This window comes from Enhydra lutris, unplaced genomic scaffold (assembly GCF_002288905.1).
Source record: "Enhydra lutris kenyoni isolate GAN:26980312 unplaced genomic scaffold, ASM228890v2 scaffoldscaffold9, whole genome shotgun sequence".
Taxonomy (NCBI): domain Eukaryota; kingdom Metazoa; phylum Chordata; class Mammalia; order Carnivora; family Mustelidae; genus Enhydra; species Enhydra lutris.
In genome coordinates this window covers 23,998,015-24,021,482 of record NW_019154093.1, presented here as the reverse complement: position 1 = coordinate 24,021,482, position 23,468 = coordinate 23,998,015, and the positions used below count along the sequence as shown (strand labels likewise).

At 53.1% G+C, this 23,468-nt stretch overlaps 1 protein-coding gene across 1 annotated transcript in view; it reads left to right on the top strand.

Moving 5' to 3' along the window:
• Window positions 1-21,903, top strand: part of LOC111143075 (24-dehydrocholesterol reductase) — a 29,374-nt gene extending 7,471 nt beyond the window's left edge. The window contains exons 3-9 of the mRNA XM_022496531.1: window positions 3,972-4,077; window positions 4,749-4,867; window positions 6,759-7,022; window positions 11,712-11,855; window positions 17,827-18,024; window positions 18,266-18,444; window positions 19,215-21,903. Of these exons, the coding sequence (XP_022352239.1) occupies window positions 3,972-4,077; window positions 4,749-4,867; window positions 6,759-7,022; window positions 11,712-11,855; window positions 17,827-18,024; window positions 18,266-18,444; window positions 19,215-19,368 (1,164 nt within the window). The 3' untranslated portion in view covers window positions 19,369-21,903. The remainder of the gene's footprint in view (window positions 1-3,971; window positions 4,078-4,748; window positions 4,868-6,758; window positions 7,023-11,711; window positions 11,856-17,826; window positions 18,025-18,265; window positions 18,445-19,214) is intronic.
• Window positions 21,904-23,468: the final 1,565 nt, after the last annotated feature.

Genomic DNA, 23,468 nt, shown 5'->3' with positions numbered 1-23,468 from the left:
ATTGGATGCAATGGAGCCACCCAGGCACCCCTGTTCTTTGTTTTCTATTTGCCCCTTTGTGCTTTGTTCCCTTTTTCTTTTTTTCTGTTTTCTTTTGGATTACTAAATAATTTTCAAAATCCTATTTTAGCTCTTTGGTGGCTGAATAGCTGGGACTTTATTTTGTTCTTTTAGCAGTTGTTTTGGGATTTATAGTTTGCATTTCACTTATCACAGTCTATCTTCAAGTGGTAGCATCCTATGTCATGTATATTTTAAGAATCTTACAGTAATATACTTCCCGTTCTTTCCTCCCCACCTTTGTGCTATTTTTGTCACAGTTTTATATGTTGTAAACTACACAGTGCAATATTATTCGATAGTCCAATATCTTTTAAGGAGATATAAATAATAAAAAATCTTATGTACTTACCTATGTAGTTACCATTTCTTCATTCTCTTGTGTGGATTTGTATTTCCATCTGGTTTCGTTTTCCTTCTGCCTGAAGGGACTCTTTTGACATTTCTTGTATGGCGATTTTGCTAGGGATGAATATTTTAGCTATTAAATGTCTGAAAACATTTCTTTTTTTGCCTCCATATCTTTTCCAACTTTTATTTTGAGAGACTACATGTAACATGAAATTTCTCATCTTAACCTTTTTTTTAAAGTAGGCTCCACGCCCAGCATGGGATTTGAACTCACGACCCCGAGATCAAAGTCACATGCTCCACCAACCGAGCCAGCCAGGCTCCCCAATCATCTTAACCATTTTTAAGTGCACATTTCTTAAGTGATATTAAATACATTCACAGTGCTGTGCAGCCCTTCCCACCATCTGTTCCCATAGCTCTTTTCATTTTGTAAAACTGAAACTCTATATCTATTAAACTATAATTCTCCATTCTCCTCTCATCCCCATCCTGGGCGACCACCGTTACAGATTCTGTCTTTATGATTCTGATGACCCTAAGTATTCTCTAAGTGGAATCCTACAGTATTTGTTTTTTTGTGCCTATCTTACTTTGCTTAATAGCTTCAGAGTTCATCCATGTGATAGCATATTACAGAATTTCCTTCCTTTTTAAGGTGGAACAATATTCCATTGTGTATATGTACCACATTTTGCTTATCCATTCATCTGTGGGCAGACATTGGGTTGTTCCCACGTTTTAGCTGTTGTGAATAGTGCTCCTGTGGACGTGGATGTATGAATACCTTTTCGAGCCCTGCCTTCAGCTCTTTGAGGTATATACGCCACAGTGGAATTGCTAGACTATGTGGTAATTCTGTGTGTAATCTGTCTTGAGGATCCACCACACCGTTTTCCGCAGCAGGTGGACCATTTTACTCTCCCACGAACAGGACACGGGGGTTTTAATTTCTCCACATCTTCACTTCCACTTGTTATTTTTTTTTTTTTTAAGATTTTATTTATTTGTCAGAGAGAGAGAGGGAGAGAGAGCGAGCACAGGCAGACAGAATGGCAGGCAGAGGCAGAGGGAGAAGCAGGCTCCCTGACGAGCAAGGAGCCCGATGTGGGACTCGATCCCAGGATGCTGGGATCATGACCTGAGCCGAAGGCAGCTGCTTAACCAACTGAGCCACCCAGGCGTCCCACTTCCACTTGTTATTTACTGGGTTTTTGTCTGGCTTTTTGATAATCTATCCTAACGCATTTGAGCTTGCCTTCGTTTTTGAGAGCTGTGTTCACTGGGTATGAAATTCTAGGTTGATGGGGTTTTCCCCCATACTTTAAAGATGCTTCACTGTCTTCTTTCCTGCATTGTTTCCATAAAGAAACCTCTCATCCTTATCTTTGTTCCTCTGTATGTAACGTGTCTTCTGACCCTTTGGCTGCTTCTAAGATTTTATCATTAGTTTTGAGAAATTTTATCATGATGTGCCTTGGTGTCATTTTTTTCCTAATTCTTGTGCTTGGGATTCATTATACTTTGCATTGCATTTGGAAAATGTGTGGTCATTATTTCTTCAAGTATTTTTTCTGCCCCCTGCTCTCTCTCCTTTGAGGACTGTCACACACATATGAGACCTCTTGGAATTGTTCCACAGCTCAGATCACGGATAGCCTGTAAAAATTGTAAACATTTTTTCTTTCTCTGTGTGTCTCCTTTAGGAGAGTTTCAATTGCTATGTGCTTGGGTGCACTGCTCTTTCCTCCTGCAAGGTCAATCCCAGCTAGTGTGTCTTTCATCTCAGACGCTGTTTTTATTTCTGGAAGTTTGATTAGGATTTTTTTACTTTCTTTTTTTTTTTTTTAAGATTTTTATTTATTTACTTGACAGACAGAGATCACAAGTAGGCAGAGAGGAAGGCAGAGAGAGAGAGCGGGGAAGCAGGCTCTTCGCTGGGTGGAGAGCCCAATGCGGGGCTTGATCCCAGGACCCTGGGATCATGACCTGTGCCGAAGGCAGAGGCTTTAACCCACTGAGCCACTCAGGCGCCCCTCTTTTTACTATCTTAATGATGCTTTTTACTATCTTACTTTAATGTCTCCACTTACCTTTTTGAATATGGGGAATGTATCCTATAACTATGGGTTTATAATGATTATTTTAATGTTCTTTTTGGCTAATTTTAATATCTCTGTCAAATTTGGGCCTATTTTATCAAAATAAATAAAAAAAATTTTATCAAAACAGATCGATTTCCCCCGTTATGAGTCAACTGTTCCTGCCTTGCATACCTGGGAAACTTTGATTGGATTCTAGACATTGTGAATTTCATCTTGTTGGGTGCTGCATATTTTTGTATTCTTATAAATCTTCTTGAGCTTTGTTCTGGGACACAGCTCTGTTACTGGGAAATAGTCTGATCCTGTTGGGTCTTGATTTCTCAGGTGAGGTCAGAGGAGTGTCTAATCTAGGGGTAATTATTCCCCGTTGCTGAGGCAAGATCATACTCTACCCATTGCCTTATGAACCAAGAGGTTTTCCAGTCTGGCATGTGAGAACAGATAGTCTTTCCTTCCCTGGGTGAGCCCCTGGCCCTGTTTTCTGTGACCCTTCCCCTGGCTTTGGCTTCAATGTACACTCCAGCCGGTGTTCCGTTAAATGCTCAGTGGGCATCCTTTGCAGTGTTTCAGAGTTCTCTCTGTTCAGGTCTCTCCTCTCCAGTGTTCTGTCCTGCAAACTCTATTCACCGTGGTCTGCTGCTGCACTCCTCCCAGAGTCCTCTGGGCTCCCCTGCCTTTCCAGGATCCCTGCACTGCCTGATTCCAGGGAATCAGCCCAGGCGCTCACAGAGCTCCCCTCGTTTGTTTCCTGTCTCTCAGCGGTCATTAACTTCATTGCCTGATGCCCGCTATGTTGAAAACTCTTTGTTTCATTTTGTCAGTTTCTTGCTTTCGGGCAGCAAGAGGAATGGAGTCCCTATTGCTCCGTGTTAGCTAGGAGTGGAAGTCCATGTGTTGGCACATGGAAGTGTCCATTAAAAGTTGTGGCTTCCAAGAACAGTCCATGGTAAGGGATATGGTCATGGGGTTAAATTTTACAAAGCAAAGCAGAAAGGTATGCATATGTGTGCTTGAACTTATGTGTGTGTGTATGCATGTGTGTGTTATATTACAACATAAAAAATAACAGTTTAGGCATGGATGGAAAGAGCCTGAACGTAAGGACACTCCAGCATTAACACTGACCACTAAGATGACAGGAAGAAGTAGGATGATGACTTCATATATGTCATCAATAAGACAGTATTTCTTCAATAGTCTGGAAGAGACATAAACTAAGTATTAAGTGTAAAGATTCTTGAAAGAACAAGGTCAAACCCTAGCAGACTCAGCACCAGAAACCGCATTCACTATAATGAAAGGCAGTGTCGTGTTCTAGCAAGAGGCTGCAAGGAGCACATAGGAATCCTGCGTGATCGTGTGGGAAGATCTGGGGTGACCTCTTCTGTGTGAAGAGGCCCCCAGTAGCCCTGGCTGCCTCCCAGTGACCCAGGGTCTCTCTTCTTGTGTCAGCAGATTGTCCGTGTGGAGCCCTTGGTGACCATGGGTCAGGTGACTGCCCTACTGACCTCCATTGGCTGGACGCTGCCCGTGTTGCCCGAGCTCGATGACCTCACAGTGGGTGAGTACTCAAGATGGGCCAAGGGTCAGAGCTGAGGCACTGTGGCCCACCTCCTATTGGTGTGAGGGCCGCCGCTGTTCCCTCTGTGACAGAAGTTACTGTCTCTGCTCACCCATCTCCGAAGACAGGGCATAGGCTGCCTGCCTTTCTGACCTCAGGCAGCACCTCTCTGGTGCTAATCTACATCCCGTGACATATGTCCATTACTCCCATTTCTGCCTTAAGGAACACACAGAATAAGTCTAGTCTGTCTCTATTTCCACAGGATTCATGGTCCCCAGTGCCTTTCCTTCTCTAGGGGGAACACTTGCAGTTCCTGGAACTGTTCCCACGAGACACAGCTTCCTGCCCCTCCCCCCCAACCCCATTTCATCAAGGTCCCTCTTAAGATGAATGCACGCAGGCATTGAGGCGGGTTCTGGCTAGAGGTGAGGGTGTGAGCACCCTTGACATGCTCTCACTGGCCCCCCTACCTCAGGGAAGCCACCAGGCTCCTGTCTGAGCGCCTCCTTTCCTCTCCTGCTCTCCAGATCCACAGAGATGGAAATCTACCCCAAGTGACCGGCCCTGTCACACCTTCCTCGTGCTGTGAGCAACCCCAGCTCCTTTACCCGAGCCCCCCTGACCTTGCACCCCATGGCTCTGCCTGGCTAACACGCATATCTCTGCAGGGGGCTTGATCATGGGCACAGGCATCGAGTCATCATCCCACAAATACGGCCTGTTCCAACACATCTGCACGGCCTATGAGCTGGTCCTGGCCGATGGAAGCTTTGTGCGATGCACACCGGTGAGTTCAGAGATAGGGGACAACTCCACCAGCCTGCCTTGGGCATCAAGGATCCTGGGGCTGGGGAGGTAGGGACCTTGGGGATGCTTCCTTTCAAACACACCTATTCGGTCGGGGTCTGTATCCATAATAATAACAAAGATTGATACAGCCCCTTATATGTGCTCGGATACTGTTGTAAATGCTTCCTATATGTTAAGCTATTTAATCCTTGAATAATTTTATGAGGTTCTATTATTAGCCACATTTTAGAGATAGGAAGTTAAAAACACAGAGAGGTTAATAAACCTGCCCAAGATCACACAGCTAGGATTCAAACCCAAATTATTAGGCTCCCAGATCAATGCCCTTAGACATTTATTACAGCATTCTGCCTCTCTCAGGCACATCGGGCGTGAGCCACAGAGTTCTATGCCAAGTATTGGGAAACGTAACTCAAAGCAGGAAGAGGGGCTGTTTTGGAGAAACAAATGATAATTCTGCTGCCCAAAGGGGGATGCAAACATGTAAGGCATTTTACCCTAATGAGTGGGACAGGATGGAAACTTGCAACAAACTCAGATTTCTGAGCATAGCTAAGGGGCCCCTGGGTGGCAGGGACAGAGTCACTCTTTGCAAGAAGATGTTTTAGAGAGCCAGCAGGGTGGTTGGTCTCACAGAAGAGAGCCCAGGGCAGGCTTGAGAGCCCAAGTCTCAGATAAGAGAGACCCCCATTCAGGATTCACAGCGATTCAGCACATTTTCCTAAACCCTTGCCTGGGCCCTGCTTTCTGACCTGTTTATTCCCAGCAGAGAAAGGAGACGAACATTCATGTGTGACGTCCCTTCCCTGAGACCCGTTTTCCTCATCTGACAAATGCACTGTCGGGGAGAAAGGAGATGCCATATGCCCCTAACACAGAGCTGGGCACCTGGCAGACACCCACTTATTACTCCTCTCCGGCAGTGTGGTCAGGAAGGGGGGCCCAGATGGTCTGCATCTGCTGTTCCGGAGACTTCTGCCAGCCTGCTGCAGAGCTTCCCAGCTCCAGTCCCCCGCCCCCACCCCTGCACTCCACTGTAGCCGCACCACAGTGTGCAGCGTGAACAGAGACCACAGCAGACTGTCCTCTTGGGGAAGGGCCAGGGGAGGCTGGACTTTTCCAAAAGGAGCTTTGTTAGACCCACAGAACCTAAATGAGAATGGCCAGATGAAAAGTTGGTTGTCTGTCTCTAAGACAAATACCGGAACAAGAAACGATAAGGTTAGAAACAGATTGTGGAACCAGTTGAGGTCTTGCAGGAAGAATGCTGGGTCGGGAGTTAGGTGACCTTGCCTGAGCCTTGGCCTCCCTGTGCAGACTTGTGGGACGCTTGGGGGGACCCATGTCACCTCTTAGAGCCTCACTTTCCTTACTGTTCACGTGGAAATGTTAGTGCTCTCCCTGGGCTTAGGGGACAGGGGGAGGATGCCACAGCTAATGAACTGTAAAAGGCTTATAAGTTTTAGTAATGGCCCATCTAATGTCCCCAACTGACCTTGACCCTCAGGAAGCTCTTTTCTTAGCCCGGCCTAGGACCCTTGGCCCTTCATCCCCTGTTTTTGGCTCTTCCGGCAGTGCTGGTCCTGGCCTTTTCCTGGGTGGCCTGGGGTCTGGGGACTGTACCTGGGTGGAGGGGAGAGGCTGCCCTTTCCGTGAGCATCCCTGGTCCAAAGGACAGTTGAAGCTGCAGAGGGAACACAGGCCCAGAAAGTCCTGTTTCTGAAGTTCCTTGCTAGGGTTTACACAAGCCAGTGACAGGGAAGGAAGTAAGCTGGGGCCCTTGGGGTCTCTGCAGCTCCGTTGACTGTGCGTCCCACCGCGGGGCCCGGGGTTGCAGGCTCTCAGCATGTGTTGGCTCTGCCTCCTAGTCAGAGAACTCAGACCTGTTCTATGCTGTGCCGTGGTCCTGTGGGACCCTGGGCTTCCTGGTGGCTGCCGAGATCCGCATCATCCCCGCCAAGAAGTACGTCAGGCTGCGGTTTGAGCCGGTACGGGGCCTGGAGGCTATCTGCGACAAGTTCACCCGGGAATCACAGCGGCAGGAGAATCACTTCGTGGAAGGGCTGCTCTACTCCCTGGATGAGGCTGTCATCATGACCGGGGTCATGACAGACGAAGCAGAGCCCAGCAAGGTAGGCCAGGGTGTCTCCAGCCAAGGGCCAAGGCCTAGGGAGGAGGAAGGCCCGGGGGGTGCTGGGGCTGAGCCTGTTCCCCCACCCTGCCCCTGCCTGGAAGCCATGTTCTTTGAGGTGGTGGCCTCAGTCGGCCCATCCGGGTTTGGGGCCCAGGATCTACAGTCAGAGCTATCTTAGACGGGGATGGAAGCATCCGTTGACTCTGCACTGAAGGTCTGCCAGATATGTGTGTGCTTCTTGGTAGGTGTAAACTTTGATCCTTGCGGCAACCCCATTTTATAGATGAGGAAACTGAGGCCCTAAGAGGTGCTGTATACTTCCACGAGATGACAGGACCAAAGTTTGCTCAATGGATTTGAGGCCTCACACTTCTTTGTTGGGTATACTTTTCAGTAGCAGCTTTTTCCTCTCGTGTGAAAGGATTTGTGTTTATGAGGGACTTGGCAAGTATACCTGAGTAAAAGGAAAGAAGACTGTACCGACAAACATGACCCAAGGCCGGCTCTTGGGTGTATTTATTTCCTCTCTTTTCAGGGCATACGTGAAAGTTTTTAAATGATGAAAGTAGTGTCACAACCTAGAAATACATAAGGGAAAAGTTAAAGTGGGTCCCTTCCCCCAGGCTCACCCCCAGAGTAGCCACCTGTAACGGCACATTCCTCAGGGTGTGTGTGTGCACACGTGGGCACGCCCTCCTCTCCTCCCACATGGCTCGTGTTGGCCTTTGTGTAACTGACCTAACCCGGTGCTTCCTGACAATCATTGATCTTGCCTCAGATGTTTCACTCTTACAAATAAGATTGCATTGAAGATTCTCTGACATCCATCCTTGGCCTCTTGGGCAAGCACATCTGTGGGACTGAGTCCAAAAATTGGAATTCCTGTCTTAAGGATCGGAGCATGGTGCGCACCCAAGAGTGACCCCCAAACAGCCCTTCAGAACAGTGGTGCTTCTGCCCACGTCCCGCGACAGCATGGGAGAGTGCGTTTCTCCCACATTCTTGCCAGTGCTGGATACGATCACTCCTTCATTTTTGCCAATCTGATAGGGTTAAAAATAGCATCACGTTTTCTTTGCGGTTCTCAGGTCACCTTTGAGGTTTGAGCATCTCTTTACATGCTTTTTTCCATTTGTTTGTCTTCGGCTATGACCCTCTGTTCAAATTTGCATTTTCCGGTCGAGGGTGGTCCATGTCTTCCCACAGGTTTACATGGCCTTCAAAACTGTCAGTTAATGACTGCAGAACACTGTGTTGAGAGAATGCCCTAGCATTTACGAAACCATGGCCCTGTAGTTGGAAATACACGTTGCTTCTAGTCTTTCCTTTTTATTTATTTTTATAGAGAGAGGGAACGGCAAGGTGGGGTCAGAGGGAGAGAGAGAGGGAGAATCTTAAGCAGACTCCATGCCCAGCACAGAGCCCAGTGCGGGGCTCAATCTCATGACACCGGGATCATGACCTCCGCCAAAACCAAGAGTCGGAAGCTTAACCGACTGAGCCACCCAGGCACCCCAGTCTTTCCTTGTTTTAATTAAGGTGGCCATGAACATCTTTTGTCTGTAATTGGAGTAATATCTTAAAGTACGTCAAAGGCTAGGTACTCTTAAGGCTCTTGATCTATACCTGTATACTTAAAACCTTTTAAAATTGTAAAGGACTTGAAAATCATCTGGTACAGTTCCGTCTCTAAATAAGAAAACAAGGCCAGGACAGGGAGGAGACTTCCCTGAACACTCAACGGCTAGCAGGGGACAGGTCTCTGACCCCCAGGTCAGTGTTAGTTCCCTGGCACATCAGCTTCTATAACCCAGCAGCGTTCACAGGCACTGACTGAGGACCTGTCCTGGTGGGGCACTGTGGTGGGGGCTGGAGGGTGGGGATCCTGGAGCAGGAGCAGAAACACTGGACACGGACACAGAGCCCCTGTGCCGAGTCACACCCCAGGCCCTGGCTCTGCCTGACCCAGGCTGAGGCGTCAGTGCGGGTCACCTAGCACCTGGTCACCTGGGAAGGACATCTAGTACAGATGTCTTTCTACCTTCTCCCAGGCAGTCCCTTAGAGGGGCCGCTCTCTGTGCTCATCCCCCACTGTACTGGCTCTTCGGGGACCTGTTGGCTCTATTAGATGCTGCTTAAGGTTATAGTTGGGCAGCATGGTTTCTATAACTTGTTAAATGTTGGAACACCGTAACCAATTCCCTTATTGCCCTAGAAGACCAAGGTCTTACTCCAGGGTTCACTTGGTATCAGTGGGAGAGGAGCTGGGTGCCCAGGCTGCAGACTTGTACAAAGTGTCCTCACACCCATCAGGAACAGGGCTGGGGGAAGAGAGTGGCAGATGCATTAGACGTATAGACAGCTCATTTGAGGAGCGTGTCTTCCAAACAGCCCTCTTGAGGGGGCTGCTCAGGAATTGTCCGGTGTGTCCGGCCCTGGGATGGGCCCTCTGCAGGCCCAGAGGAGCCGCTGGGGGAGGCAGCCCACTCCAATGTACAGGGGAGGCCCAGAGCTAAGGAGTGGCATGCTCCCTGAGTGCTCAGGCTGGACCTGCAACTCACGGGGCCACCTGGCTGCCACAGCGGACCTGAGCCCTGAGAGAGACGCACGATCTGGGCTCTTTGGCATCTCCTGGGCTTGTCAGTATGAAGGTTCCTACTGAGTCCGAGGAGCACGGGGAGCGCCTGAACCCAGGTACGCCCCAGCCTCGATTCCATTATGCAGCTGGTGCCACGGCCAGGTGTGCAGCCAGTCCCCCCTACCCCAGGGTTAGATCAGGTGGCTCTGCTCCTGTTGGGTTTCACTGTCCTTGTACCAGCGGGCAGAGGCCAGCACGCAGTGTCCTTTGCTCTGCCATACTAGCCGTACTCAAACAGACTTGCACCAACAGGCTCTTTAGCCCAGCTTCCTGGCACCTCGTGGCCCCAGATTCCTGCCAGCATAGTGGCCTGCTGCACGAGGGGACACCCAGAGGGACTGGAGTGTTGCTCCCGGAGATGGGGCCAAAGGCTCCTGGGGGAGGGGACGGGGAGAGGGCTGGGAACTGACCCCTGTGCCCAGGGGGAAGGCGCCATGGTGGGCGCCTTCCTCGTCGGCTTTTCTGGTCTCTGCAGCCACTCCAGGGCTGGGAATAGCTCCATTTTGCTAGAGCTGAAAGCCGGGCTCAGAGTGGCCTGCCCAGCACCAGCCCCGTGTGTTGTAGGACAAGCGAGTCAGCAAACTGCGCAGGACGATCCCATGTTTATAAAACCATGTGAACGCACAGAAAAGAAAACCTCCTGGGTACACATCGGTGTTAGTAGTTACGCTGGAGCCACGAGGCTGCAAGGTCTCTCCTGCCAAGTTGCGTATTTCTGCAGCATTTGAAGTTCCCACGAGGCGTTTACTTTGTTTTTAGAATCGGGAGAAAATAGTGATTGTTCTTTGTTTTTTGTTTTAATAATGCTCACATTCCAGAGCGCATGGTTCAAGTTCCCCACTGCCCAGCCCTGGCCTCGTTGTGCAACGTGGAACAGGCTTGAGTCCTTGCCCTGCCCCTTGGCAGCTGGGTGGCCTCAGGCGCTCTGTTCAACCCTGATTGTTCTCCACCTCCTCCTCCTCCTCGGGGAGACAAGGACAGTTCTGACTTGCAAGGTTGTGAAAGGGACACAGTGCCCAGCGCCAGCCCGTGAAGGAGTGTGTTGATGTAATTAGTCTCCTCCATTAGCTACGCCTGGGAAAGCTCATCTTGCCTCTGCTCCTGCCCTGACCTCCCCGATGGTTCCGCGGCAGCATCCGGCCTCTGCCACATGGCCGCTGCTCTCAGCTCCCACTTCACCCGGTGCTGCTGCCCGGCTGGGTGTGATCTCACCTGCCCCATCAAACTCGGGAGCCTCTCCCACCCTCGGGAAGGTGGTCTGATGTGGGGCCTGAGTGTCTGCAGCATGTGTGTGTGAGTTCTGATAGACACAGAATACCTCCCCCAAAGTCTGTAGTTTTATTGCCATTTTATATGTGAAAAGAGAGGCTGAGAGAGTGACCGGCCTCAGGTCACAGAGCCAGTGGGTGACAGGGGCCAGGGTCTGGCCCCAGCTTTGGAGCTCTGCCTCTCTCCAAAGGCACCTGCCCGGAATTCGTTCCATGCACGAGAACCCTGAGGCCCAGAGGGGCTAAGTCAGGCGGAGGCCCCCAGCAGGTGAAGTCCTGAACCGTTTGGGACTGAAGGCTGTCTCATTATCAGATTTAGGCATTGGAAGCGGGGGGGCCTGGTGCCAGGAAGCATTAGGTTCACTCTGGGAGCTTCCTCTGCGGGTGGGGGAGCTGCCTACCGGGACACGGCACCCAGAGGGTCGTGGGGTTTGGTCTCGGCAGGGGGAGTACCATGTCAGTTAGTGTTGCTGGCCACGGGACTTGGTGCGGGGGGTGGGAGGGGAGGCGTCCCTCTGGGTTCTGTCCCTGAGGGGGAGGGGTGGTTGAGCTCTCTAGACCTTGGCAGCTGCCAGCCCTGGGCACACCACAAAACCTCGCTCTGCGAGAGAGTGCCCGTGGTGCTCAGCCTCCCCGGGCTCTCAGGACTCCCAAGGGTGGTGACAGACACGAAAGCTTTGGAAAGGCCAGAGGTGCTGAACCGAAGCCGGGTATCACCGTTCCGGCCCGACGGCGTCCGGCCATCATCTGTGGGCTGACACCACGCCCTCTGTCATTTCAGCTGAACAGCATTGGCAACTACTACAAGCCCTGGTTCTTCAAGCACGTGGAGAACTACCTGAAGACGAACCGGGAGGGCCTGGAGTACATTCCCTTGAGACACTACTACCACCGCCACACGCGCAGCATCTTCTGGGAGCTCCAGGTGAGGCTCGGGTTTCCCAGCCGGACGGGCAGGGGACCAGGGCAGCTGGCACTGTGGCCGCACTCCCTCCCTGAGGGCAAGAGCAACCGTGTCCCGGGGACCGGGAGTGCCCGTGGACATGACACCACAGTCCTCTCCTTCTGAGAGGAGCAGACCACTTTCACTTGAACACAGCAGCCTGTCCCAGAGCGGCTGCTCCGTGCTGGGGCGCGGGCCAGGTGCTTGGGTGCACACACATGTGCTCTGCCCTTGAGATACGGTAGCCTGACCAAGCTGACACGCCCTGACACAGTGATGGGCCACAGGAACCAGAAGGGGAGGCTGCTCGTTCTGCCTAAGGTCAGAGGTGGCCATCGAGCTTGGCCTTGAAAGGTGAGCAAGAATTTGCTGTTATGCGTGGAGGGGTGAGGTGCAGTGACATTTTAAAGAGGGACGACAGAGAAGGCCTCTCTGGGGGTGACTTGTGCACAGGGACCTGAACATGGTGGGGGCAGGGGTGGGGGGATGAGCCAGGCAGAGAAAGAGCCAGAGCATGGGTCCTCAATGAGGCTACCTGGGTTCTTTTTTTTCTATGTCCTGTAACCTAGAAATAACCTTTTAAAGTGTACCATTTAGTGGTATTTAGTGCATTGGTCATGTTGTACAACTTGCACCAAAGTTGCTGAGGAGAGGAACAGCAAGCCGGAAGCAGCGAGGAGGTAGCAGGAGGAGCCCCCCCGCACCCCGCCTCCATCCACCCCAGACGGTCGTGGGAGAGGAAATGATGGCAGTGAGGCCTGCAGGGCCCAGCCAGGGCCCAGCTAAGAGCAGGCAGACGGAGACAATGTCGAGCGAAGAGACTGAGGATAGAGGGGATTTGCTGATGTCACACCACGAGGACATGGAGGACAGCTTGGGAGATAAGGGGACAGGGCCGGGTAGAGTCAGACTAAGACGTGTTGCATCACGGTAGGTCACTGGGCACCTGGAAGCCGTGACCACGACCAGGTTAAACAGGGCTGACGGGCATGAAGGAGTTAGAGCTGGCCATCTCCTAAGAGAAGGTGATTTGTCCTAACTCTGGGCCACGTCTCACAGGCCGAAGTGGTGGGGCTGTGGTGAGGGGTTAGAGGAGTGGGGGGTGGAGGGCTCATCAGCGCCTGGGAGCTCGGGACCCGCCCCCCTCCCCCAGGTGAGCTCCCTTGGCCACTGTCTGTGGTGGGCATTTTGCCAAATGCAAAAGACCTGATTCCCTCTCTGTGCTTGCCAAGAGCAGTGCTAGGATTGTGGGAGGTGTGCTTTTGTCAGGAGCAAGAAGATGATTTAAGGGACAGGAAAAGAAAGAGGACCAGCAAGGGACCCCGAGAAAAACATCGGAAAGGTAACAGTAGGACACAGTAATCGCTTTGCATGTTAGCTGTTACTCCAAACATACACGGATTATCTCAAATTTCCTAACAGCCCCAGGAGGGTGGGTCCTTGTGTCTTTTCCATTTTGTAGATGGGGAAAACTGAGGCTTAGGTTGTCCAAAGTAGCACAACTCAGAAAGAGATCAAGTGTAATTATAACTTGCTGCATAATGAACTATCCCAAAGTTAGAGGATTGAAACAACTGTTTCTTTTTATTATTTTCTGTTATCTCACAGTTTTCTGATTGTCAGGGATTGGGGGGGGAACTAATGTGGGTGGCTCCAGCTCAGGGCTGTAGTCCAGTGTCATCCGGAGGCTTGCGAGGGGATGATCTATTTTCCAGAAGGTTCTCTCACACGGTTGTTAACAAGAGGCTTCTGTTCCTCGCCGTGTGGGCTGCTCGAGTGTCCTCAGGACAGGGCGGCGGGAGCCGTCCAGGAGAGAGACCGAGGAGGAGCCCCAATGCCTTACAGGGCCCGTGTCCTCACATTCTGCCAGCCCTGCCATCCGCCACTTGTTAGAGCAAGTCCAGCTCGCATCAGGGCGAGGCAAATCACACTCCACCCTCTTTGAAGAAAGGAATAGCAAAGCATTTGTGGGTGTTTTGTTGTTTTTTTCTAATTCAAGTTAGTTAACATTATAGTGTAGTATTGGTTTCAGGAGTAAGAATTTGTGTTGTTTTTTTTTTAAAGCACAGAGCTAGGATTCATAATGAGGTTTGTCTTCTATTTATGTGCCGTGAAGCACTGGCTGTCCTGCCCGAGGTGAAAGGAAGAATCTGGTAGGATGGGTGTCTTACACCTGAGATTTGCACACAGGGCATCCGGGCGGAGCACCACAGCATCCACCACAGTAGAGTTGCAGAAGCCCAGACTTCTACAAAGAAGGCGATGTCAAGTACATGCCTTTCCCCCCTCCCTGGGGGTGAACTTCTCCTCCCTCAGGCAGCCCTCCACCCTGGTTCCTCCGTGCTGAATCCACCCTTTAATCAGCCACAGGTGCTGAACCTCTCATCCAATCCTGTCACTCCGGTGCCAGGCCTTCCTTCACCCAGTTCAGTTAATCAGCAATATGGGGGGGGCGGGGTCAAGGCCAGCCACATGATCTGCAGGGCCCAGTGCAAAAAGCAGGGAAAGAGGACTGTCAAAGATCCTACGAGAGTCCCTCTTAAATTTGCTATTTAATGTTCTAAGTAAAGAAAATAATTTTTTTAAAAGATTTTGTTTATTTATTTGACAGAGATCACAGGTCGGCAGAGAGGCAGGCAGAGAGAGAGAGGAGGGAAGCAGGCTCCCTGCTGAGCAGAAAGACGGATGTGGGGCTCGATCCCAGGACCCTGGGATCATGGCCTGACCTGAAGGCAGAGGCTCAACCCACTGAGCCACCCAGGTGCCCCCCAAGAAAATAATCTAAATTATTGGAACAAATTTACTGTTCATCCCTTCAGTAGAAATATAGGAGTATTGAGCTCTTCACGTGAATGTGTTTCATTCCTAGTGGCCCAGTGGAGGTGCTGCACGAAACTACCTCAGTTGTGTTTATCTCCCTTCCTGGTAACATTCACATTCTACCAACACTCTAGTGTGGCTTACTGGTGAGTAAGCAAGGACTGAAGAGAAAGAGGACTCTGGGCAGCTCCCTCTTTCCCTTCCCTTTTACATCCTCCTTTCCAGCCAGCATAAGTGGTTGGCTAATACAGGGAAGTAGCACCAGGAGGAAGTGTTAGATAGGGTTCTTGGTGGTCGGTTTCTTCGAATGCCATTGCCATGGGGCCTGCCTTTGGGGCTTGGGGGCCTGGCTTGGGCCAGGCCCCCTGAACCTGTCATGGGATCCCACAGAGCAGAGCAGGCTGGACACAGGTAAACGGCAAAGGCAGACGAGAGCAAGAGACTGGAACTGAAGCCAGGGACACAGGGCCTGAGGTCACTCAGAGGCAGAGGGACGAATCATGGGGTAGACAGGAGCGAAAGGAGGAGCGCGGGGCTCACTGTTAAACACTTGAACTTTTCTGAGTTGAGATTCTGGAAAAGGAATGGTTCTAGCTGATACTTCTGGCTAACTGTTTTAAAGAGAAACATATAAATGGCTTTTAAACGTGAGAGAGATGACAGGCCTCACTCCATTAAAGCCAGGCCAAACAAAACTGCCAGAGTCCCAGTTTTGATCGGCAGGGTGGCCGCAAGGCAGAAGTTTGACAACACCGCTTGGCCTGGGCGTGGGGAAACAGCGCCCCCTGGTGTCGTGTGGGAGCGTGTGCCCTGTCACCCGTTCTTGAGATAACCTATTAAAATGGCACACAGGGTTTGAACCAGAATTTTCCACTTCTAGGATTTTGGCTAAGACACATGTAGAAAGGATACTCACTGGAATGGTCTGGAAATCCTCTAAATGCTTATCCGTACAGAACTGATTAAGTCAGCAGGGTCCATCCACACAGGAGGGCAATGATCAGCACACTGGAAAGGGCCAAATGACCGTTAGGGGTTTGTGGACTGTGAGGTCTCTCCAGAGGCCACTCTGCCCTTACAGCCTGGAAGCAGCCACAGACAGCACGGAAATGCGGGGGCATGGCTGTGTCCTAGCAGGGCTTTATTCGTGGACCAGATTTGTCCCAGGAGCTGTGGTGTGTGGGTCCCCGCAGAGCAGGGGTGGCACCCACGACCAAGCGTGTGCTGGCTGGCTATGCACCGAGGCACAGGAGGAGGGGAGAAGCACGAGGCTATGAGATGCCGCCACTTGTGAGCTGTCGGTATCTACGCCCACCCACACGTCAACGCAGCGAGTGTCTCTAGGAAGGGACACAGATCATTCCTAACAACGGCTGCCTCTGGGGAGGGGACAGAAGTTGAGTTGGGGAAGAATGAAGTGGGGTCAGGACTAGGGGGTACACGGGGAGGATGTGAGAGGAGGCCTGACCTTTGGATGGCTGGGATTTCTACTGTGGGTGTGTGTGGCTGTTCCAAAAACAAGCGAGGAAACAATAAAAGCCGAGCTACACAGTGTCCTCCAGTCATGTGCCAGCGTCCGTGCAGGTGCCTGGATTGCAGAGCTGGGCAGGGCCAGGCACAGACGGGTCCCTCCCTCATAAGAGTGTGCTGCCAGTCGGAGTGCTCGTCCTAGGGGAGAGGAGGGAGGGTCACTCGGCTTGCAAAGCTTAGCACCTGGGTTCCTTTGGGAAGCCACCCCGACCCCTAGTCTGATGTGGGCCCTGCGTCTGTTTGTCCTGGCTCTTCCCCCACTGTAGTCCTGTGTGTGGCCTGTCTCTTCAACTCCTCAGGACAGGGATAGGGACCATGTCTCAGTTATTTTGGTATCCCCAGCACCCAGCATGGAACCTCATACCAGACCTCATAGGCACCTCGTAATTATTTAATGAATAAAGGAATGTCCTCGGGGGCACCTGGGTGGTTCAGTCGGTGGAGCATCTGACCCTTGATTTCAGCCCGGGTCCTGGTCTCCGGGTCGTCAGATGGAGCCTCACATCTGGCCCTGCGCTCAGCGCAGAATCTGCTCGTCTCTCTCCCTCTGCTCCTTCCCCAGCTCATGCACAGGTGCTCGCTCTCTCTGTCTGAAATAAATAAATGAAATCTTAAAACAAAAAAGTCACTCCTCGTTAAGAAAAAAAAAAAAAAAGAGTGGGGTAGCCCTCTTGAAGCCAAGAGCATTCCTTTACATTCCAAAAGACAGGCTTGGAGCAAGGGAGGAGGATAGTGACGGAAGGGACCCCAAGTCTGTGCTGTTGGGGCAGGGTGACCAGCTGGTGGGCGGCATGGGGCATTGGCAGAAACAGTGCTGAGGGAGGGGGCTCCTTCCCAGTGGTGGGTTGAGCACAGAAGAGGAAGCCAGCCTATGCTTAGGAGGGTCTCTGGGGAAGCTGAGTTGGAGGAGGCAGGCAGGCTGTGAAGGGCCACAGGCATGGGAGAGAAGTGGCTTGTTCTGCCCCAGGGTTGGAGGACAGCCGTCAAGCTTGCCCTTGAAAGATGACAGAGAGTTTGTTTTTGCACATGGAGGGGTGGGGAGCCATCACATTTTACACAGGAGTCGAGGGGGCCCCTCGGGAGATGCTGTGAACCAGTGGGCCTGTGGCTGACCCTGAGCCAGACCTCCTCCCCCACCCCGCCCCCACCAATAAGAGCAGCCCTTGGCTGTGACTTGAGGGGAATTGCTTAAGCTCTCCCATAATTGCTCTTCTCATTCAGTAACATTTATTTCTCAGCCACTGACGAAGTGCCTTCTGTGTGCCAGCCACCCTGACCTCCACAGCACAATTACAGTGATCTTATTTTGCTCCTAGCACTGGGCTACAGGCCTTCTAGGCAGTATTTCGTTATTCCCTCCAGTCCCATTTTACAGATAAGGAAACTAAGCCCAAAGAGGTTAAAGTCACTAGCCCAAGGTCATCGCAGCAGGTAAAGGCCAGAGCTGAGACTCAAACCCAGACCCAGTTGGGCCAGTCCTGGGCACCACTGTTCCCCTCCACACAGGAGTGCACATGGAGCCCTGAGCGAGGACCTGAGCCCTGGCCCACGGGACCCTCGGCCCTGCTGGCCCTTCTCTCCACCGCCAACCTTTGTCTTTCAGGACATCATCCCCTTCGGCAACAACCCCGTCTTCCGCTACCTCTTTGGATGGATGGTGCCTCCCAAGATCTCGCTCCTGAAGCTGACCCAAGGCGAGACCCTGCGCAAGCTGTATGAGCAGCACCACGTGGTCCAGGACATGCTGGTGCCCATGAAATGCCTGTTGCAGGCAGTGCACACCTTCCACAGTGACATCCACGTGAGCAGGGGTTGGGACGCCCAGGACCTCAGTGTTCCCGGCTGTAAAATGGGCCTGCCCCGTGATGGCCCTGAAAGGAGAGAAGGCATGGGAGGCTGCTGCTGTCAGCCATAGCCTCGGGGATTGGGAGTGAAGCAGTGGGCAAAGGGAGGGGTCCCTGGGTAAGGGTGGAATGGGCCCGCCCTGAGCCTGGCCCCTGTTGCAGGAAAAGCACCAATGCCCCTCTCCCTGGTCCACCCAGGTCTACCCCATCTGGCTGTGCCCGTTCATCCTGCCCAGCCAGCCGGGCCTGGTGCACCCCAAGGGAGACGAGGCCGAGCTCTATGTCGACATTGGAGCCTACGGGGAACCACGTGTGAAGCACTTTGAAGCCCGGTCCTGCATGCGACAGTTAGAGAAGTTCGTCCGAAGCGTGCATGGGTGAGTGGCCCCAAGCGTGGCCTGCTTCCCCAGGCCACCAGCACCAGGGCTCTGCTGCTGGGGGTGTAGAGGAAGGTCAAGGCAGGCACCCCCAGAGCCAGGCCTGCTGGTTGCTGAGGGAGTGCGGAGCCCCGGTCGCCCTCTGGTTTGGAAAGCACCCTATGGAAGTCTGCAGGTGGGATTTCTCACCCCCTTCCTTGCACCCCTCCCGTAAGCATGCCGGCATCCCACAGGTGCTCGGCACAGAGCCCCAGGACCACTGCTCTGCGTCCCAGGGCACATAGTGATGTGGTTTTAGATAGGTTCTGGGCTGTTGCTCAGAGTTGGAAGAGCACAGCGAAGGAGGGAGGGAGCGGTGACTGAAAGCCACACACACACACAGAGGCCCAGGACAGCATAGCTCAGAAACCAGCCTGGAACAAACCCTTGATGGACTTAATGTGGACACATCTTAGAATAGTTATGCAGACTGAAAAAACCAGGAGAAAGGAGTACTGTATGATTCCAGGTCTGGGAAAGCCCCAAGTCCATGGTGACAGAAAGCCGAGCCTCCTGAGCAGTGGAGGGCAACGGACAACACAGGGCTTTGATCAAAGTCTGGGGGTGATGGATGTGGGGGCAAGCACTCCTGCCCCGCCCCCACCCCACCTGGGCAGCAGGTGGTAAACGGGAAATCCTCCATGAGCGCTTCCTGCAGCCCGTCAGGGACCCAGCGGGGGCCTTTCTGGCCCCTTCCCCTCCAGGCAGCCTCACCCTCCTGTGTTTCCCAGGTTCCAGATGCTGTATGCTGACTGCTACATGAGCCGGGAGGAGTTCTGGGAGATGTTCGACGGCTCCCTGTACCACAGGCTGCGGGAGCGTCTCGGTTGCCAGGACGCCTTCCCCGAGGTGTACGACAAGATCTGCAAGGCCGCCAGGCACTGAGCGGGGGCCCGCCCGGAAATGGACATGTTGGGGGGCCCTGTCCCCAGGTCCAGGAGGCATCTTCTCTTCACTCAAGCTTGGCTACTCTCCCAGATCCATGCTTCCAGAAAGAACCCCTTCCAGAAATCCCACCCGGACTGCCCCGATGGCTAGCTCCAGCTCCCAGGGGCAGCCGAGTGGAGGGCAAAGGACGTGGGCTCTGGAGTCAGATGTTGCTAAGTCCAGTTCCCATTTCAGCCCCTCGTGAGCTGTGTGACTCTGGCCGGGTCACCCAGCCCCTCCGTACCCAGTTGCCCATCTGTTGAAACGGGGTCACAGTGCCTGCCTGCCTGCCGGCCGTGGACATCCGGGACTGGTGGCCATCTCGCCAGGGACCCTGAGGATTCTGCTGTGCCAGCTGTGGCCTCCCACTCAGCACCATGTCTGCCTGGCGAGCTGTGGGTTCAGCACCAAGTCCAGGAGGGCCCCGTGTGAGGTCACCTGGGCCCAGATTTGGTTGGCAGGGTGAAGGGGACGGTCCAGAGTCACCCCCGCTATTGCTTCAGCCGGCCAGGAGCACCCCTCACAGAGAGAAGGAAGGAAGGTGCCTCTCTCTCTACCCCGTGTCTCCGGAGGGCAACAGACAGGGCAGGCAGGCCCACAGTGTGCTGTGCCAAAGCCAGGTCCCCATCCAAAGTTCCCTCTGCCGTCCTTGGTGACGCCCTGCCCCTTCCTCCTTCCGGCTCAGGCTTGCACACCCACCCCAGCCGTCACCCACGTCTCAGCGAGGACCATGCCCTCGGAGAAGACGTTTCAGGGCTGGCTCCTGTCCCAGCCCAGGCGGAGTGGCTCCCGCTCTGAACTGAGACCGGAGCACCCACGCCCATCCTTGACTCCCCAACCCTCCGTGCCTCTTCCAGTCCCCAGAGCCTGCCTAGTTACGGGGGCGAGGGGGGTGCCTCTACGCTGCTCTGCAGCATGCAGTGGGGGGAGGGGGTGGACCCTACCAAGCAAGTAGATGGAGACTTGGTGCAGGTTCTCACTGTGGGGCCCAGAGGAAAGATCAGCAGCTTGATTTCTCCAACCACTCCTCCCTTGGTTCTCCCCTGCCCTCAGCTGTAGTTAATTTCAGTGCCTTACAAGCTAAGCTCAGAGAAAATTAGCCCCGTTTCCCTTCCAGAAGGAAGGGAGCCTCCCTAGATCCTCCCTGACTTGTGAAAGCCTGTTTGGTTCTTCGAGTCCATCTGAAGAACAGCCCGGCCTCCGTGGAGGACCCAGCACCTGAGAAGGTCAAGTAGGGAGCGAGGATGGAGTGAACTCTGCCCAGCAGCGATATGCTGAGAGCGCGCGCGTGAGCAGTGCACGGGGAGGCTCTGTCCCCGCTGTCTTGTCAGCAAGCCCAGCGACCGTGGGCGAGTCATCTCCGAGCGGCAGCCCCTCACCCACCCTCCACGTGGACATGGGGGTTGTGTCTCACGTGAGGTCCTTCCTTCAGTCCAAGGCCAGCTGTCCCATCACTCTGGGAGAAGTACACCCGTGGCTCTCAGGAAAGGGTCCGTCCTGTCACTGCTGGTTGCCAGAATCCCGATGGAGCCAGGCTTTCCCCGACGGTGCTTGGCCATACCCCCGTGGGCCCAGCTCCCTGCCAGGCGTCCCTATGTGGTCCTGTGAGTGCTGGGTGCATTCGTGGCACTCAGAAGGCAAAGGAAACAGCCCCCCTTACCCATTTGGCCTCTGGAGGGGGCATGAGAAAAATAAGAAACCTCATTCTCCAACTTGTCTGCAGAGTGCGTGAATTCTGGCCTTTGCCCTCCCGGTGGACTCCTGCGCTTCTCACTCGACGCTAAACTGATGATCCTGCTTCTTGTGGAGGAATGGTTAGCCCGAGCAGAGGGGCCCAGCCCAGAAGGCCCTGGCATTCCGCCAGAGGGCCCCCCTCCTTAAGCCACTGGGAGGGTAGCCAGAGCTGCTAACAGCCTCTATCGCCCTTAGTCCTAGAAAAACCAAAATCCTGCCCTTCACAGACCTCACCCGGAAACTGGGGCTTGGAAGGGAAGGTCTCGGGATCACAGCAGCCTCAGGTTTATGTTCTGTTCCCGTCATCTGGTGCCCCGACGGTCCGACCCCCAAGCATGGTGGGCCACACGACAGGCTTCGTCCTGTAGCTGGCCCTATCCCTGTCCATGCAGTGGTTTCATGGGAGTGAAACTTGGCTCCGGGGTGAGTGTGTGTGCAAAGTAAAGGAATAGGCCTTTCCCCTCCAGAGCCCCAAGTTCCTCTGGCTGCACGCGGGTTTTCTGTAGAACCCGAATTGCAGCCAGTCTCTTCTGCCGGAAGGATGCATCCTTTCCTTAGCTATTACAGAAGGGGAAGGGGTGGGGGATGCATGCAGCAGTGCATGGTGTGTGGCTTTTACGTTTCCCATGACCCTGGGGACCAAGGAGAAGGGCCCGAGCATCCCCTGGCAGGCTCTTGGCAACGCAGGAGCCGTGCCTGCTGTCCAGAACACGCACGTCCCCATGGCTGCGCGGCTGCTGCTTCTGTAAAAATAAAAGTGTGACCTGGAAACCAGCCTTCATCGTTTCCTGTTTGGGGGACCTTAACATGGAGTGAGGCATGGGCCTCGCTGCCAGTGGGTTCCCCGCTCTGGATCTGATTGCCAATGGTCAAGGGCTGAAGGGTGGCACGGGGGAGAGCCAGCTTTGGTGGGGCCGGGAGATTATGGCCAATCTTCCCCGTTTTGGGACTTCTGCTACTGGTCAGTGTGACCTGGTGTAGGTGGGAGTGGGATCCCACTAGAAGCTGGGGGACCCATGAGAAGGGCCCAGGTGAATGGTGGTGGTAGCTCAGGAAGAGGACAGCTTCTTAGGGCATTGGACGTGGTCATCAGGAGCTGTCGTCCTGGCTTGTCCACTTGGTCACTAAACCCCCTCCTTCAAGCTGCTAGAACTGCATTCCCCAGCCTCCCTTGCACTCAGGTGTCTCCTATCTTCATGAGACGTGAACAGAATTGGGAAAGACCTCCCACGTGAGGTTTGGGCACTTGCCCTCAGCTGGATACCAGTGATAACCGGGCCATAGGCTTTGGTAGGGTCACTCGTTGGAAGAGTAAAGCTGCTCCTCACCTGACCCCCGGCCTGGTCTGTTCCAGGAGCAAGAAATATGAGCTTTGTAGCTGAATGACTACTGCTTGGGAGTGTTTGCTAGGACTCTTAAAGTCACCCGAGTTGGTTGTAAGGCCTAAAAGCAGAGATAGAAGAGCTAAGGTTCATACACATGGATACACACTACAGACATTTCCCTAAAATACGTGTAACATGAGAGTCCCATCCTAACTTTAGAAGAACACTTTAGGACATTTCTGGTCATTCGGTCTCACAAATTGGAATTTTTGTGAACTCTCCTTGAAAGGGGAAAACACCTTTAACATTCCTTGAAATAAATTTAGTATCTTAAGCCTTACATATCACACGACACACCATCTCGTATCGAATCTTCATCCTCTACCAGAAGCAGGTCGGCTTACACCCCCATATTACAAGCGACAAAGTGAAGCTCTAGGAAGGTCCAGTGATTCGCCTGAAGGTCACGTGGATGCTATTATGGAATTCAACAAGGGCACAGAGCTGTATCTCACCTTGCAGCACAGAAGTCCGGAATGAGCCTTAGCCAGCCCCAGCTGAGACAGTGGCTCCGGCTCTGGGCATGGTGCAATGAGCCCCCACGGCTGGGCCTCAGCTGTAGCGGGAGGTCAGGGTTCACGGCATGATCTGCTGAGAAGGGAGGCACGGAGCGTTGGGCTCTGACTCAGGGCCTCTCCCTCCACCAGAGCCCCTCTTGCTTAAACAGACCCGCGGCCCACACACACGGTGTCCACACACATGCATTCACGCCAGAGTAGTGACCGTTGGTTTTCCACACTTGGCTTAGTAGTGTGAAAACTCACGCTATGCAAGGGAAATGTAGATTGATTTTTAAACTAGGTTTCCTAATTCTGTGCTGGTGATTAAATGGTCTACAGGTTTCATCTTGTTTGACTACTCGGATCATTCAGGGGCCTGCCTGGGCCCTGAGAAAGAGCAGTGAGGCTCTGTGGAGTTCTAGGGATCTAGGGAGGGGCA